The sequence below is a fragment of the Diadema antillarum genome, unplaced genomic scaffold (genome assembly GCF_040938485.1).
Source record: "Diadema antillarum isolate AM-2024a unplaced genomic scaffold, OU_Dant_1.0 seq00000580_RagTag, whole genome shotgun sequence".
Taxonomy (NCBI): domain Eukaryota; kingdom Metazoa; phylum Echinodermata; class Echinoidea; order Diadematoida; family Diadematidae; genus Diadema; species Diadema antillarum.
The window spans coordinates 1-16,134 of NW_027271514.1; the positions used below are offsets into that span (position 1 = coordinate 1).

At 39.1% G+C, this 16,134-nt stretch overlaps 1 protein-coding gene across 1 annotated transcript; it reads right to left on the reverse strand.

The window, feature by feature from the left end:
• Nucleotides 1-953: 953 nt before the first annotated feature.
• LOC139735443 (transmembrane protein 161B-like) lies at nt 954-13,128 on the reverse strand (the record flags this gene model as incomplete). The annotated part of the gene is made up of 9 exons (XM_071646196.1): nt 13,076-13,128; nt 11,864-11,967; nt 11,023-11,112; nt 8,211-8,498; nt 7,245-7,396; nt 6,494-6,698; nt 5,113-5,238; nt 1,999-2,173; nt 954-1,050 (listed from the first exon to the last, which is right to left on the reverse strand). Coding segments are annotated over exons 1-9 (1,240 nt in total), but the record flags the coding sequence as incomplete, so codon positions are not given.
• Nucleotides 13,129-16,134: the final 3,006 nt, after the last annotated feature.

The window sequence follows — 16,134 nt, forward strand, 5'->3', positions numbered from 1 at the left end:
CAATAGAAAAATATTTCCTTTCTATTTTCAATAAATTAATTATGCAAATTTGTGCATGAAATTATATTTTCACCTATAACTCCATCAAAAAGACTGAAGGATTGCTAAATTTTTGTGTCAGAATTCCTCAAGACATATCAAACAATTTTCATGTAAAAAAACAGCGCAATCAAAAACAATTTCTTTTGTTTTTTATTGTTTTGTTAATTTCTTATGTATTTTATCGTTTCTTCGACCTTTTGTTTTCTATTGTTTTTTCGTCAAAATTTGTTGCAGGCACTCTTTCAGGCTTATCTACACTAGAATTGATTAATTTCAATGGTTAAAAGTTGAAATAATCTAATTTATATCAATTTAACCCCAAAACACAATTTGCATTGGATTTGCACACGATATCATGAATTTGAGCTGTTTTTGGGTTGACATGCATATGCAAAACATTACGTAACTTCAGAACGGTGTACCCAGACGTCGCAAATTTGGTCTCAAAATTTGCGGGAGACTTCAATGAAAAAAGTCCTGAGACAACGCAGCAAAATCTTTGCGCGTTGCGGAATCGTAGTGCGAAACGTCTAGCGGGGGGGGGGGGGGGGGGGGGGGGGGGGGGGGGTCAATTTCAGCTAGAATAGGGTTAACCCTAAAGGGGCCGGGCTTTTATGGCTATGCTCAGACCGGGGGGGGGAGATGGATTCCACCCCCCATCCTTTCAGCACCCCCCCATTAGCTTGGACACTCAAAAAAAAAAACCCAATGCGCTTTCACACTTTCAAACAGGATTATAAAAACAAAAAACAAAAACAAAAACAAAATTGGCTAGAAATGACTTGAATATGACAATCATGGTTCACAATGATTCTAGAAATCATTTGATATCAAATGTGTCGTCAGTAAATATCAACGCATGGCTCTCCACCGATGAGATTAAAGAGTTCACTCGACCCGTTCTATAATACCTGATGTTTTTAGAATACAGGCAAAGCAGAAGAGAAGGATGACTGGTGCGATGTACTGGAGAGCCACAACACAGAGGTAGTAAAAGACTCGGATGACCTGCACAGTGAAATAAGACAAAAGGCATACATCAAACTCTTGCATATTGTATGCACATACCATCGGTACTTATATACGGCCACAAATGGCCTGCAACCTCTCCCCCCCCCCCCAAAAAAAAAACACAACAACAACAACAACAACAACACCAAAGGTTTATTTGTACACTGTAAATCAAGAAATATTCGCAGCATTAAATTTTCGCGAATAGGAGCTGATCGCCTTTTTCGCGGCATAGAACATTCGCAAATCTTGGCTCCACCGAAATTAAAATGCATGCGAACATTTCTAATTTTACAGTATGTCACAATGTGATTTATTTCATGCATTGTATCAATTAGAGTTTACATCATCAAGGATGATCCACGAGGGCTATTTTAGAATGTTGCAGCAACATGCCACAAGTTTTATGCACCATTCTAAAAGATGCGGGACAAGTGTCATGACACTTTATACTGACGACATGCAGAAGACAAGATATTTGCAAATGACTCAAATGTGTCCTCCAACCTACTAAAACCTACCGATGAGATTTTCATCCTTAAAAGAATTTGAATATAGTAATCCTCAGTAACACTACAATAGCACCAGAAAAGCACCTGGGACCCTTGAGCTTCTAGGGACTAGACCCTGAGCCAGAGGCACTAGAGACTTTGCCCACATGAATAAATGCACAATAACAAGAGTTGATCGATGCAGCATGCTAAAAATTTTAAAAGTCGAGGATCACTCTATAATCTAAAATAGAATCAACAGTTGTAGTAATAAGAACAACGACAATATACTAATTGTCACAATTGCCATCAATATTGTCATCATCATCTTCAACTTCATCTTCATCATCATCATCATCATCATCATCATCATCATCATCATCATCGTCATCTTCCTCACCATCATGATCATCATTATCATTATGAAATAAAAGAAAAGCACAGCTGTGACAACCTTCTTTTGGAGCTCCAAGCTGTTGATGCGACCAGCCTCTTTCCTCATCTGATCAAACCTCTCCTGGGCCATGTTCAGGTAGGCCTGGAGGTGAACGGTCATCAGCGATATCCTCAGGAGGGCAAACGCTGGGATGAAGCTGAAGCGGACAATGTCGAACGTCTCATCACTCATCCTGGCCGAAAAGAGACATAAGAATAATCATAATAATCAACCCATTGAGGATCGATGGGCTGATATTGCTACAACACGCATCTCCCATAGACACTTGTCCAAGTATACTTGGGATTTGTCTTCAACTGGTTAACAGTGCTTATAAATACAACACATAACACATAGTGTATATGTTCCCATGCACTCAAAAAATGGAAAGACATACAATTCCAATTACTATGCATTACAATGATACAATTCCAGTTACAAAGAAGAAAAAAAGGTAAGAAGAAAAAAGGTGAATTCATAGTGGAGGATGAATGAGCACAGAAGCTGGTTTGACATTTCATTCCTGGCATGTCATGAATTCACAAAGAACATCATCACTCATTTGTTTTCCAAAATCAGGTTACTAACCCTTTGTGTAACTGTACACCAAGAGACTGATTCATATTGAAATACATGTACTGTAAAATTAGAAATCTTCGAATGCATTTTAATTTCGTGAATGTCGTGAGAGCCAAGACTTGAGAAATTAAAACGCACACAAAAGTTCTTGTCTACACTATATGCACTGAATGGCAGTGGCAATTCGCAAAAATTTTATGCCACAAAATAAAGACCACCGCCTCCAGTTTGCAACAATTTCGAGTCATGAAAATGTCTTGCTTTACAGTGTGAGGATTTCAAATGCGATCTTCATGACATTGTGTTCTTCCACGAGGCTTAACCCTAACTAGGCCAGGGTTCCACGCGATGTATCGCTATCACGAAAAGCTATCGCTGCGATGTTTCATGACTTTTTTTGAGTCTCCCGCATCTTTTGACACCAAATTTGTGATGCCCGGGTGCTGGGATCCGAAGTTGCACATAAATATGTACGTGCGTGTCAGACCAAAAATTGCTCAAAAACATGAATTCGCGTACAATTTCAATGCAAACAGTGCTTACAGGCAAATTTCATAAAAGCATGATTATTTGGGGGTTTTATTGATTAAAATCAATTAACAACATAACTTCTTGTTCGGAACAATATCGCGGACAAATTTCATCGAAAAAACAATGAAAAACATAAAGTCGAAAAAACAAAGAAATACTCAAAAAATTCAAAAAACAATAAAATACTTCAGAATTTTTTTCTGATTGCACAATTTTTTTCTCTCACATTTCCTCAGGACACTAAAGAGAATATTTACACAAAAAATGTGCCTGTTTTGAGCTTTATTTAGTGAGTTATACCAAATTGTCTGATTTCATGCATCATTACGCATAAATTAGCATAATTTAGCATAAATGATAATTTCTTTAAAAATTAACTTCCTGGTACTTTAGATTACCTCAGAGTCAATGTGTGTGCCAATTTTCGTCGCGATTGCGCGGTTCAACGGCCGAGATCAGGAGGGAGGGAGCCTGGGCCCTCCCGGGCTCTATCATCTACCTAAATAGCCCGGCCTAGTTAGGCATATAGTACCTGCCAAGTTTTTTTCTTTGTAGTCAGTCTGTGCCTAAAAATTTGACAGTGAGGTTAGTTATGCAAATCGATCAAAATATTTCCATTTCGGACTGATGATGATTATCAATATAAGGTAATCAGGCAGTCAGGTTGTAACGTGTAGGTTGAAGAGCATTGATATGATAACCTTTCAATTGAGTGAAGTAATTCTGTCGGCACAAGAAGGAACGTCCTTTGAATATTTGTAACATTTTTTTTTAAACTTCGCTTAGAAAAGATACGAGTAGACACAAAGCAACATTTTGCACATACACAAATTACACAACTTTACGCACTGAATACATCGCATGACATCTTAACCCCTCTAAAAAGTCCAATGGGAATATTCTGGAAAAGTTACATTCAATCTTGAAAAGAAAGAGTAAAATTTTGTAAGCAACAACAGTGAGACTCTGATCAAAATTATATAAAAACTAGTGAAATTATGGATTGTGAAGTTTCCCTAACTTTGGCAAAACAGTTCTTGGACAGTTGACATGAATAAGCAAGTGAGTGAGCTGATGTTGTCATCATCTCAAAAGCTAATGAATATCAAGTTTTTCTGCAATGAAAGTGCAAAACGTACTATTCCTGGCTAATACCTTCAAAATAATAATCATAATGATCAGTCAAATATATCAGGATATGAGACTGGGGGATAATTGCATTTCAACAAAAGAACTGGAAATATTGAGATTTTGTGTGCAAATTATATGGCACGTTGTGAGGTTATGACTTTATCAACTCACTCTTTTGCATATTGACTGTTGTTTTGTGAAAATTAGTAAAACTTCATGATGCAATACCTTCCTTACTTTTTCAAATTTGATTAAATTTTCATTATTGTACTTACACAACTTTACTCTTTCTTATCAGACTAACTTTTTAATGGCCCAGGATTCCCCTTTAACCCATTGAGGATGGGCTGCTTTTGCTACAATACCGTTTCCCACAGGCACTTGCCTGAGTATACTCAGGACTGTCCTCAACAAGTTACAGGAATGGTATGGTATTGGTGGAGATGAGGATTGGGCTTTTAACTTTTTGAAAGATACCAAGAAACCACTTATGAAATAGTATAGAGCATTCCATTCTAAAAGGAATTCAAAGTTTATAAGTTAATAAATTAGTAAAAGGTGGGTGTCATCTTTTATCAGGCTTGCTCTGTTTTGGATATATCTCAGCCATTTCAAAACCATTTTCATCAAATAAACCTTGAATTCCTTTTGGAATTACATGCTCTTGCACATTTCATAAAAGAGGTTTCTCATTATCTCATCAAAAAAAGTTAGAAATTTGAAGTTAGGTCTAAATCAAAACAATACGATCCCTTCTAGTGACTGGAGAGTAATTTAATCATTTTAGCAGATGAGGATGTATTGAGCGCTTCTGGTGTGAAGGATGAACAACTGAATGTATTCAATGGTGCTCTGCAGCATCCACTGAATGGCTATTGAATGGATACTCACAGGGCTTCCTCTGTGAAATTGACCTTCTTGCCCAGGGTGGGGCTCCTCACGTAGTCCCTGGCGACCGGCTTAACCCACAACAGGGCAATCATGAGCGGAAACAGGAAGCTGGTGTGGAGGAGGATTCTGGGAATGATCGGAGATAGAAAAGAAGAACACATTGCTGACACTGATTGCATTATTTCAGTTTCTAACGACAGATTAGCTATACAAGACTATTTTATACTCTGCCTACCGCCTGATTATCAGACAGTGGCAATAATATCAAACACTCTCCTGCACATACACACACCCACAAATTCTTGTATGAGGCTTCAACTGGGGATATAGCAGTTTGTTCAAGGTATTAAAGTGAGCATAATTATTCCATTGTTTCTGGAAAATGTATTTTATTGCTTATTGCAATGACTTCACTAACTGAAATTGAAAGCCATCCAAAATGTTACTCATATTCAATTTTAGTGGTAATTCAAAATTAGGCTTCATGTAGTGTATAGGTTCATACTCAACAATTGAGGATACGTGAATCCTTTCTAGAATTTCCCTATTTGAATAGTGTAAAACATTACTATTTACAGTATCATTACTTAATGAGTCTATTTTTTTTTTTGTTGTTGTTAATCGGAAGTGCCCCACTACAGTTGAACCTCTCGTATCCGGACAAGTCGGGACCGGGGCTCATCCGGATAATGGATTTGGCCGGATACGGGAGACTCAATGCTTTATACATGTACATATACATACACATGTACTGATGTAGCCCATTGTAGTACCACATGTAGTAATGTGTATACCGCAACCTTTTCATTGTTACACTCAGTAACAGACCTCAAAATAGAGGTTCGTGTTTGCAAGAATGAAATCATTTTCTTTTATAAATTCTTGGGATGATTTACCTAAATAATTATTAAGAAATGTATCAAGTATATGTAATTCATGTGTGTTTGTGTAGGAGTTTTCAAGGAGTTGGGAATCCCCCTTTCCTCCCGTAATTCTTAAAAAAAGATTAAAAAAATCACGGCGAGATTGAGTCCGGATAATAGAGAGATCCGGATAAAGGGAGGCCGGATAATAGAGGTTCAACTGTATTTCGCGAGTGGTTAAATTCGGGATTTTGGAGCACAGTACAAATGTAGGTACTACTGAAAGGAGAAATGTACGGGTGCATGTCACAAAATGTCGGAATCAGAGATAATATTTTTTGTGTGTTTTTAAATTTGCGAACAGCACTCCAAACAAACAGGCATTTGCCCGGTGTGAAATGTATGCCTAGTTGCCTGGAAAGAAACATGGCAATATCCCCAATTGAAGCTGTTTACAAGAGCACAAACACACACGGACACAGATGAACATCAGTAATCACACTGCATCTGGCACTCACTGCATGTGTGGCAGGTGGGCGTTGTGCCTGAGGGAGTCAACGTGCATCTTGGCCAGACGCAGCCCAGGGAACGTGAGGAAGGCGCCCAGGAGGGCCGCCACCAGCGCCAGGATGAACTCGAACGTGGTCCGGGACATGGGGCCCTGGGACTCCAGCTCACCTTGGGCTAGGTAGTCGCTGGCCCCCCTCAGGAAGTCATCATAGGCTGTAGAAATGCGTTCAGAGATGGAGAATACACTCTCGAAAATGTGTGTGTTTGTACAGTATTGGGTCCCTTGTGTATACTTACATGACAAATCAAACTAATCAAAGCAAGAAGCACAGTCTTATCAAACAACTTTTGTTAATATGGTCAGTTGGAGTTACAGGTTTTTCAATCATTATTACGTCACAGTAATTGAAGTTAAACTTTTATTTAGTTTCATTTGATAATGCAAAATCTCTCTTGTATTTTGTTATTGCAATTGCAATTTGCTCATCCTAACAGAGCAAGGTACCATGTGTGCCTGTTAAGTCTGTTTTTCTTAATTTTCTCAATCATGTCCATTGTTTTTTACATTTTAGGTACATATCACAGGCATTTGGTTTGTAGTCCAATACTTGCAGGAATCAAATATTGTGATTACAATGATCTAATTTCTTTGCAAAAGAAACAAATGGTTGGTGCAAATTATTGCCAATCTAATCTGAATAACTTACTTCCACTGTACAATTGAAAAAAAAATTATTAAAGTTCTGCACTTCTATTAACCTTTATCAACACCAAATTCCAGGTATGTCTCATCAATGACAATTACTGCCATGGCAACAACCAGGAAGAGGAAGCCAAAGGTCACACACAGGGCCATCTCCCCAGCATCCTCCGACTTGAAATAGAGAGAGGTGAGGGAGAGGAGGATGTGTCTGCAGGATGAGGTGGAGGTCAAGGAAAATATCTCCAACAAAAATGACATCTTTCCATCGAGAACAGACTGCTTAAATAAACTGGAAGATAGTGAGTGGGTCAAAACAATGCCTAACCCCCAAGCTGCCAAGCAATCATCTGTAAAAGACTTAAAGCTGATACATACGTAGTTCTCAGCAGGGCTCAAAATTCATCTCCCACCATCTGGAATTGGCTTGCTATTTATCGAAAGGCTCTACCAAGAAACTTGTCAGGCTGAAGTGATATGCCAGGATAGTGAGTTGTTTTGGAGTATTTTGAGATCAAGAAGTGTACGATAATTTTTTAGCATAGTGCTTACACAACTTTTATTCCGGAAGCACCCTACTCATTCAGCAGTGGGTAGGTACAACATTACTAGTACATGATGATCAGCAATAGTATCGAATTGCATTCAGCTACTAAGCTGTATTTGATTCACTCTTGAATACACAATGGATGCTGCTTATGGCCTGATATAATCCATGACATGATTATAAAACATCACGCAGCAAAACACAATTGGGTATGGTCCAAGACTACAATACTTGCACTGTACTTATCTCAGTAATATATTACATTTTTGTTGTTACCAAACTGAATTGTGTTATCACAGCAATATTTCACACACTTTCTATGCATATGTCTTCATTTTACACCAGGTATCGACAGAAATCGATCAACACTTCAGACATATTAGAACTGCGTTTTACCTTTAAATGCTGTGTATAATAATAGCAGCAACATTCATACAAAAAAAAAAGAGAGTAACCAGACGGATTCTTCAAAGGATACAAACTGAAGGCCACGCCCATTATCATCCAAATTAAGCTGAGGTTGAGATCCCCCTGGGCGTCGACCAGGGCATAGTACACCTCCGTCACTGCGTGAACCACTGTTGCCATCAGCACAAAGTCCACCAGCCACCTATACTCGCCATAAAAACGGATCTGCGTGAGGTGAGCTGGATGAAGTGTCTCCGTGGTCAGTTCAATGTCCAGATTCTTTGGCACTGAGAAGGTCTGCACTTGGGTGCCGGACACGGACGATGCCGCGCCATTCCGCTTGCCTGCATTCTCTGGTCTGAATGTAAAAAACAATGTCTAACTGTTCAGTGCTGGTCCTTGCACAGGTAACAGGCTCTCTTGCAAGCAACATTTTGAGGCTTTTGAGACCGCATGCATGATAGTTTCCGATATCGAAATGTAGTCGATTTGCACAAAGTAAAACTCATTGTCCTTTCACATGTCATGATATTATAGCTTTAAAAAACATAGACAGACACCACATGATCAATTTTCATGGGCAGTCTGAAAAAAAAAAAATACTGAGGAAGTTGTGGACTACTACCTTCTAATCTTTTTTTTGGACAGTTCATCAAAAAAAACCTAGAAATGTCGCTACGGCGACTGGTGTATGCCTCCGCCGTAATGCATGGTTCTCCTAATAGGTCTATAGTACAATGTCTTGACAATGTGTGATGACAGTTTTACACAATTGACAAAATATCAAACTGACAGGTTTGCTACAAATGTGCTGAATGTTCACTTTCCTAGAACTAGGTTCAATTGGATGAATGATTAAAACATCAGAGTGCAGGTTTTTGGGGGAACTGATGATTTTCACTTGACTTTTGACCCTTTTATAAGTTTATGCATTGAGTAATTTTCAAGGTATTGAGAAAAAGTATAATTTCAGTATCAAATGATAAGATAGTATTATCTAAACCTGGCCTTTGACCTTTGACCTCACAGTTCCAAAGAGAATCACTGTTAGGTAGAACATGCATATGTAAGTTTCATGATAATACCTTGAGTTACTTTTGAGATATGGAGGAAGAAGTGCAATTTAGCACTTTCACTTGACCTTTGACCTTTTGACCTTTAAGCTTTTGGCAAGAAACTTCCCACAGAATATATATTGGGTTATACATGCATACATCAAGTTTTAAAAAAATCCTTCAGGGCAATTCCGCGGTTAGTAACGTTACATTTGAACAAATTCAGATATTTGTTTTTACTACTAAATTACCATTTATTCATTTCAAGTCAAAATTATGTCAAAAACATGTTCATCCTTCCCAGGTTTATGATACAGAAAAGAATGAATACAATCCATGAAATATTAGAATTGCTATGGCAGCTTAAAGGGCAGGTTAGTAACGTTACGAAAAAAGGACATGACAAAAAAATCAATGTCTTGTAACAAAAAGTGTGCAAAAATTCAAGTTACTTCAAACAAAGTGTTGCATTAATTTTAATTATTGCATCATGACAAATGTTCACACAAAGTTTTTGAGCAGTTCGACCAATTATTTTTTAGCTAGACCCCCAAAAGCATGGTTAGTAACGTTACGGTTAGTAACGTTACATTTGTCCGGAGTAATTCCGCAGGTCATTTCACCCTTTTGTAATTGACGAAATGTCACATGACTTCTGGAGTATTTAAATGTATTCATCTTTTACCCATTAGCAAAACTTTGAGGAAAAAATTTCAAAGGAACCCACTGTAATTTGCATTTAAGTGAATTTCAGCATCCCCAGTCCCACATGTACATTTTAAATGATGGTTTTAGATCTCGCGAAATCAATAAATACGAAAAATAAAATCTACTGAATTTGAAAGACCTTAATGATTGGTGAACATCCATGGCATTAGTTGGTACCTAAATTAAAGAGTAAGATAAAGAGGCACATTTCTTTTATCCATGTCATGTCCACCTAACTGCGGAATTGCCCTTCAGGCATTGCATAAATATAAGGAAAGTAGTGATATTTTGAGGAGTTGACCTTGACCTTTGACCCCTGACCTTTGACCCATGACCCCCAACTTCCCTAGATAATCACTGCCCATCGGTACATGCATATATACTAAGTTCCATGAAGATACCTTGAACCATTTGCGAGATATGGAGAAAAACATGAAATTTCAACCTTTTGTCACAAAATAACCTGTGACCTTTGACCTTTGACCCCGTGACCCTAAAATCCAAACAAAGTATCATCCCCCCAGGATATACCCTCATACCAAGTTTGATGCAAAACCACCTCACGGTTCTTGAGATATCAACAAAAACAAAACGGGACGCACGTACGGACGGACGGACGGACGGACGGACGGACGACCCAAAAACATAATGCCTCCGGCCACTTCGTTGGCGGAGGCATAAAAATGATCTCCCTTGAAAAGTTTGAGTATGGAAATATTCATGATGAATGCTACTATCCTCTTGTCATAATTAAGAATGAATATGTAATTTTTTTAAGGGGTCATAAACATTCAAAACTTACGGAAAATATTGAGTCTGAGGTATAAACGGAAAACACACTCACTTCAAAGTGCAACACACACAGCTAGTTCAGGGCAAGCCTTTTTTCTCTCCACTTACATGTGTATAACTTTAGACCAGCACGGCTAAGACAGAGATGTCTGCAGAACATATCTGACCTCTATTTTGAATACCGAAAAGAGAAAACCAACTGGACCTTTCTGTTATATAAAATTTATATTGCAATCATCATACGAATGAAATTGCTGTCGCAGCATCTGCATTCCCTGTATATGAGCACAGAACAAAGAATATTGACAAGCAGACGCTAGCTCATACCTATTTCTTTTATGCCTGCCTCTGCCCTGTACAATACCAGCTGCCTTCTTCAGTTCATCATCAGATGGGTAGTTGAAGTATTTCAGATTGCTGTGCGAAGAAAGAAAGAGAAAATAATATGATGATCTTGGCCATAATGACAGGCATCATAGAAGAATGAAAGCACGGGAAGATACCTAACAAAGAGGCTCCTTGGACCGATACAAGTGAATGACAGACATGAATCTATACTTCTGGGTTTCTGTCAAACATTGCATTTAGTATCTCACCCTACTGGCTACATATGTGACCTCGACAACATGATGATATACATACACTGTACGAATGTCAAACTGGATGCATCTTTAACGTGTTGAAGACGGACTGATTTTCCAATAACACACATTTCCCATAGACACCTGGCCAAGAATACTCAGGACTAGTCTCCAACAGGTTAACAGTCATCTTGACAATATGATGATATACCATTATAACCTTGAAAATACGATGCAGATAACATGACTCTAATTTTGGATGTGTCTTTTAACTTTCGTCTGGACAATATAATGATAATAACCTTGACAATACATGTATGATGATATATGAATGACATACTGGAATTTGCAACTATGTGTGTAGCATCTCAATATTTGTCCCTTTCATTTCAAAATCGTACTGTTGCCTTTTGTTTCACTCACAGAATGTATATCTCTCCATGAGAGCTATTTTCCTCAAAAATACAAAGTATGCATTTTAGCACTATCCAATGGCATGGTCTACAAGACACCCTTTGCCGATGCGATTGCACAGATTCCCCCTGCTGATCAGTTCCAAGCAAAATCAGACTCAATGAACAACTTACCCTCTGGTAATCAGCCACTGGGCAAAGGAGTGGTAGGGCACGATGACCTTTTGCATTATGCTGGACATGATGAGGGTGAAGACCAGCTGGGGCCCGAGCAACGGCTGGAAATGTAAAAGAGGTTGGAATACCAGTAGTGGGAGAGAATATTGGTTAACTTGTCTGAAGAGAAGACAACAACTGTGAAGTGGCAAATACAAACAAGTGTGGACACACAGATAATCAACCATAACACTAGATGCTGGGAACTTGCAAATATAGCAAGATCTCAAGTTTAAATACTTGGCTAGGCAAGTTTAGAATGACAGTATACAGCAGAGGAAAGGGTTGGATATGAGCTATGGACTGTAGATATGGACTGTAGATGTATGTTTGCACAAGGAAAGGGAGAGATGTACTAATAGACTAAGGGTGGTATTCTGAAAATCTTCCTAAGTTTCTTCCTAAGTTTCTTCCTAAGTCAGAAACTTAGGAAGTGCCTAGGAAAGACAAAATTGGTATTCTGAAATTTCTTCCAAGGCACTTCTTAATGCAAATTAGGCCATCCTTATTCCCGCCCACGTCCTTTCCTAAGCCAATACGAAATGCCGTATCATGAGGAACTAACCGATGTCTGCCAATGACAATCGCATATTACTATGACGTAGGGTGAAATATACGAGTGCGCGGCATGTCCCCTTTCTCACGCTCATTTCGCGCATCAAAGTACATGTGCGCGCAATGACTGACAAGCGCGCCTATCACGATGCTTGCAGTTTGCTATTCTTAACAACGTACTTAGGACAGGGGTGGAGCTTTCCTAAATATTTTCCTAAAATTCTTTCCTAAGTGCATTCTAGAATACCAACTTCTTCCTAAGTCAGAAATTTGCATATTCCCGCCCCCTTCCTAAGTTTCTTCCTAAGTCTACTTAGGAAGAAACTTAGGAAGATTTTCAGAATACCACTTAGGAAGAAATCCTGACTTAGGAAGAAATTTCTTCCTAGGAAGGATTTCAGAATATACCACCCTAAGAGTGTACCTTATCCTTGCATGTGCAGACATTTTTTTAGTATAATCATGTAATAATAATTGACAGTGCTTGTCATATAGTATATAAACAAAGTGCATAATGTCCCTGTACATGTACATGAATATTTCCTGTGAATGTGAGAAATTATCAGTTTTACAAAAAAGAAAATGAGAGTAACTGCAGTCCGTTATGTAGCTTACCATGCTGTTCTATGTCTCTGATATCTCTGCCTGACGAAAATTATCAAACTCTGTTTAAATGGTGTTTGAAGGGAATACTGTGAAGAGAAAACAGATATAACAATAACATTACAAGCACGATATACATTGTACAATGTACATGCCTGATCCAAATCTTTATGGCTAGGGGAAAAGGGCAGTGTAAAGCGACTGAATTGAGAGTCAGCTAATCCCCCTAATCTCCAATGTGTCAGCATGGTCGTGCTTTTGGACTGACCATGTATAAATATGTCTAGATAACTAGTACCACCGACCAGTAGGGCAGTATACTGAATTACAACACGCTATTGCTACATCTTTTACCACTCTTGAACACCACTCCAGAAAAGGATTTCTCAACTTCTAATCCTTATATGCTATAGGATAATAGAACCAACAATTGCTGTCGGGCGAAAGCTCTGTGGTCTAGTGGAGATGACGCCTGTCCGGTGATCAGGTCGTACAGCTGTAGGTTCGAGTCCTGCTCGAGTATGTACGCCCATGATTTTTTTATCATGGCTACTATTAAAAGAATGATCAATTCAGTGCTTATTTACGTCGATGTAGGGCAATTTGTCAATCAGTTGCAATGAAAACATCTCGACAGAAGAATTTCATGAATTTGAAAGACCTACCACTTGCCAAATGGTTTTGCCAAATGCCCCTGTGTGTGTGCAAAGTTAACAAGGGTTGGGTGCCTAGTCACTGTATAGAGTGGTACATGTACACTTTCTAGTAATTCTACTTATTGTATGTCAAAATTAGTGGGGGGGGGGGGGGGGGTAAATATGGAAACACACACACTTGCTAAGATTTTTCTGGCTGTGTCCTATAAAGGTCCTCTGAACCCCCACCCAGACCTGGATTAATTGCCGTCTGATCCCACTGCTACAGTTCCTCCTCAATGCTACCTTAGTTGTTTGCTTGAAGAAAGCCTTCATCATCTTGTTGGCAAAATCATGAAAATAGGTATGGTTGCACGATTGAGGGTACCAGTAGCTCTATTCGCCTCTATAAGGATTTGCAGCTTGTTTATTCCAAAAGTATACAACAAATTCGCCAAAGTTTTTCCTCAGATACGATGAATTACAAATGCCGTAAATACTGCAGTTTTGAATCTCATGACCATCCTGTTGATTCTGAATCACTGTTGTAAAATACAGAGACTCCAACCCCAAGCACCTTCTAATCTGGAGATTCTCCAGCCCGAAACCCCTAGCAAACGGGAGACTCCAAGTTGATGTGTGCGAAGCGCGAAGTTCCTAGGGTTCTAGATGTTCTCTGGTGCTATCTAAGGCTTATTTTTTTTAACATAAGATAGCAATAAGTAAGAAATCCTTTCCACCGGGAGACACAGAGCCAGGGCGGGAGAAATCAAATCTCAAACGGGAGAACGGGAGATTTTGCAAAAATGGGCTTTCGGCGGGAGATTTTTTGGAGTCTCTGAAAATAAAGCAATTTTAGTACATGCGATGCATTTTCTTTGCACGGCTTTAAAATAAAGGGTACCTCACGTCATAGTCACGATCGGCACCCCTCCCTCCATAGACACGTGAATTTCACAGTCATTTGCCGTTACTGAGCGGATGTGTAATTGAAACGCGTTTATTCTAACAAAGTTAGTTTGTTAGTTTGTTTATGAGATTGACTTCGTTTCTTCGTTACCAGGGTATTGTTTTCATAACTAATGGCACTTAATCTTTGCACAAACAGCCATGAATGATGTATTATACAGGGTGCCAATGTCAAAAAAGGTACCCTGCCGAAAGGTGGTACCCTTACACTTTATCCATTGCATTGGATTTGTAACATGAGCTAGGCCCAATTACCGCATAGCGTGTGCATCCGTGTGTAAAACTTTAGGTAACACAGCCCAGTCGCTGTAAGTAGCGCGACAGACTGCACAGCGTACTAACAGCGAGGTGGTGTTTCACAAAGCCGTTCTTAAAGTTAAGAAGGACTTAAGTGCAACTGGTGATCAGTTCTTGTGTGCTATACTTATCAGAATCTCAATAATTCGGCAGCACAAGAACTGATCACCAGTCGCACTTAAGTTCTTCTTAACTTTAAGAACGGCTTTGTGAAACACCCCCCACTGGTCGGGCTAAAAGTTTAGGTACTGTAGATCTATTAACGGTTAGCTGGCTATTCAAGCCATGGCAGCAAGCTCAGTAAAATTTACTTGCCTTTTAATGTTCTTCAACATAAATTGGAAAGTCACAGTGCTCAGCTCAGCTCAGTTCAGTCATTTCAGTGGACATCCACAACTTACATTGTACAAAACAAGCTCACACACACAGACGGAAGCTAGCTGGATTGCCTGGAAGATGCACTGTAGATTTCTACGTGTAAGCTGCAAGATTTGGAGGTGAGCAGTTGGCTTGACTTGTACAAATCTGTGGTGTAGAACAGCACATTAAACAGCCACACAATTCTTTTGAGGTAGCCTGCTGACTAATTTGGTAGAAGTCGTTTGTCCGCACGGAGCAAAATTGCGTGTTTAAAGAATTGACCGGATATAGCATTTAAAAGAACATGCATAGCTTTCCATCATGTGCCGAGTTTTCCGAGACCCATTATTGAAAGACGCCATCTGCTGATCGTACGGCTCCAATGTTCCTCATCCAGAGACCTGCTTCCCACCGCGCGGCGCTCCTCATGTTTGCATTCATTGATGACTGTCGCATTCTGCAGCAAAAAGCCAAAACAGCTTTTCCCCCTAAGTGGTGGAGAGGAGAAAAATCTCTTTGCATTTTAGAGCTCAGTGCTGTCCAATACGGGACGTCAGAAGTTCTAGGGATGGAGGAAGTTACAACAGTTTCCCCTTTGATCCCATGTCCGATGCTGTCACTCACAATATATATATATTTGAGGTATAATAATGTGCAATACTGGAGCTGCCCCACAGATATGAAGACAATCGATTTATGTGTCTTTGCATCATGACCAGCCACTCTCAAAGGAAGATAATTCCCCTAAGTATACGTCTTTATGAAGGTAATTAGGCCTACTTTTCCTCGTCCCTTCTTTTAAAAGATGAT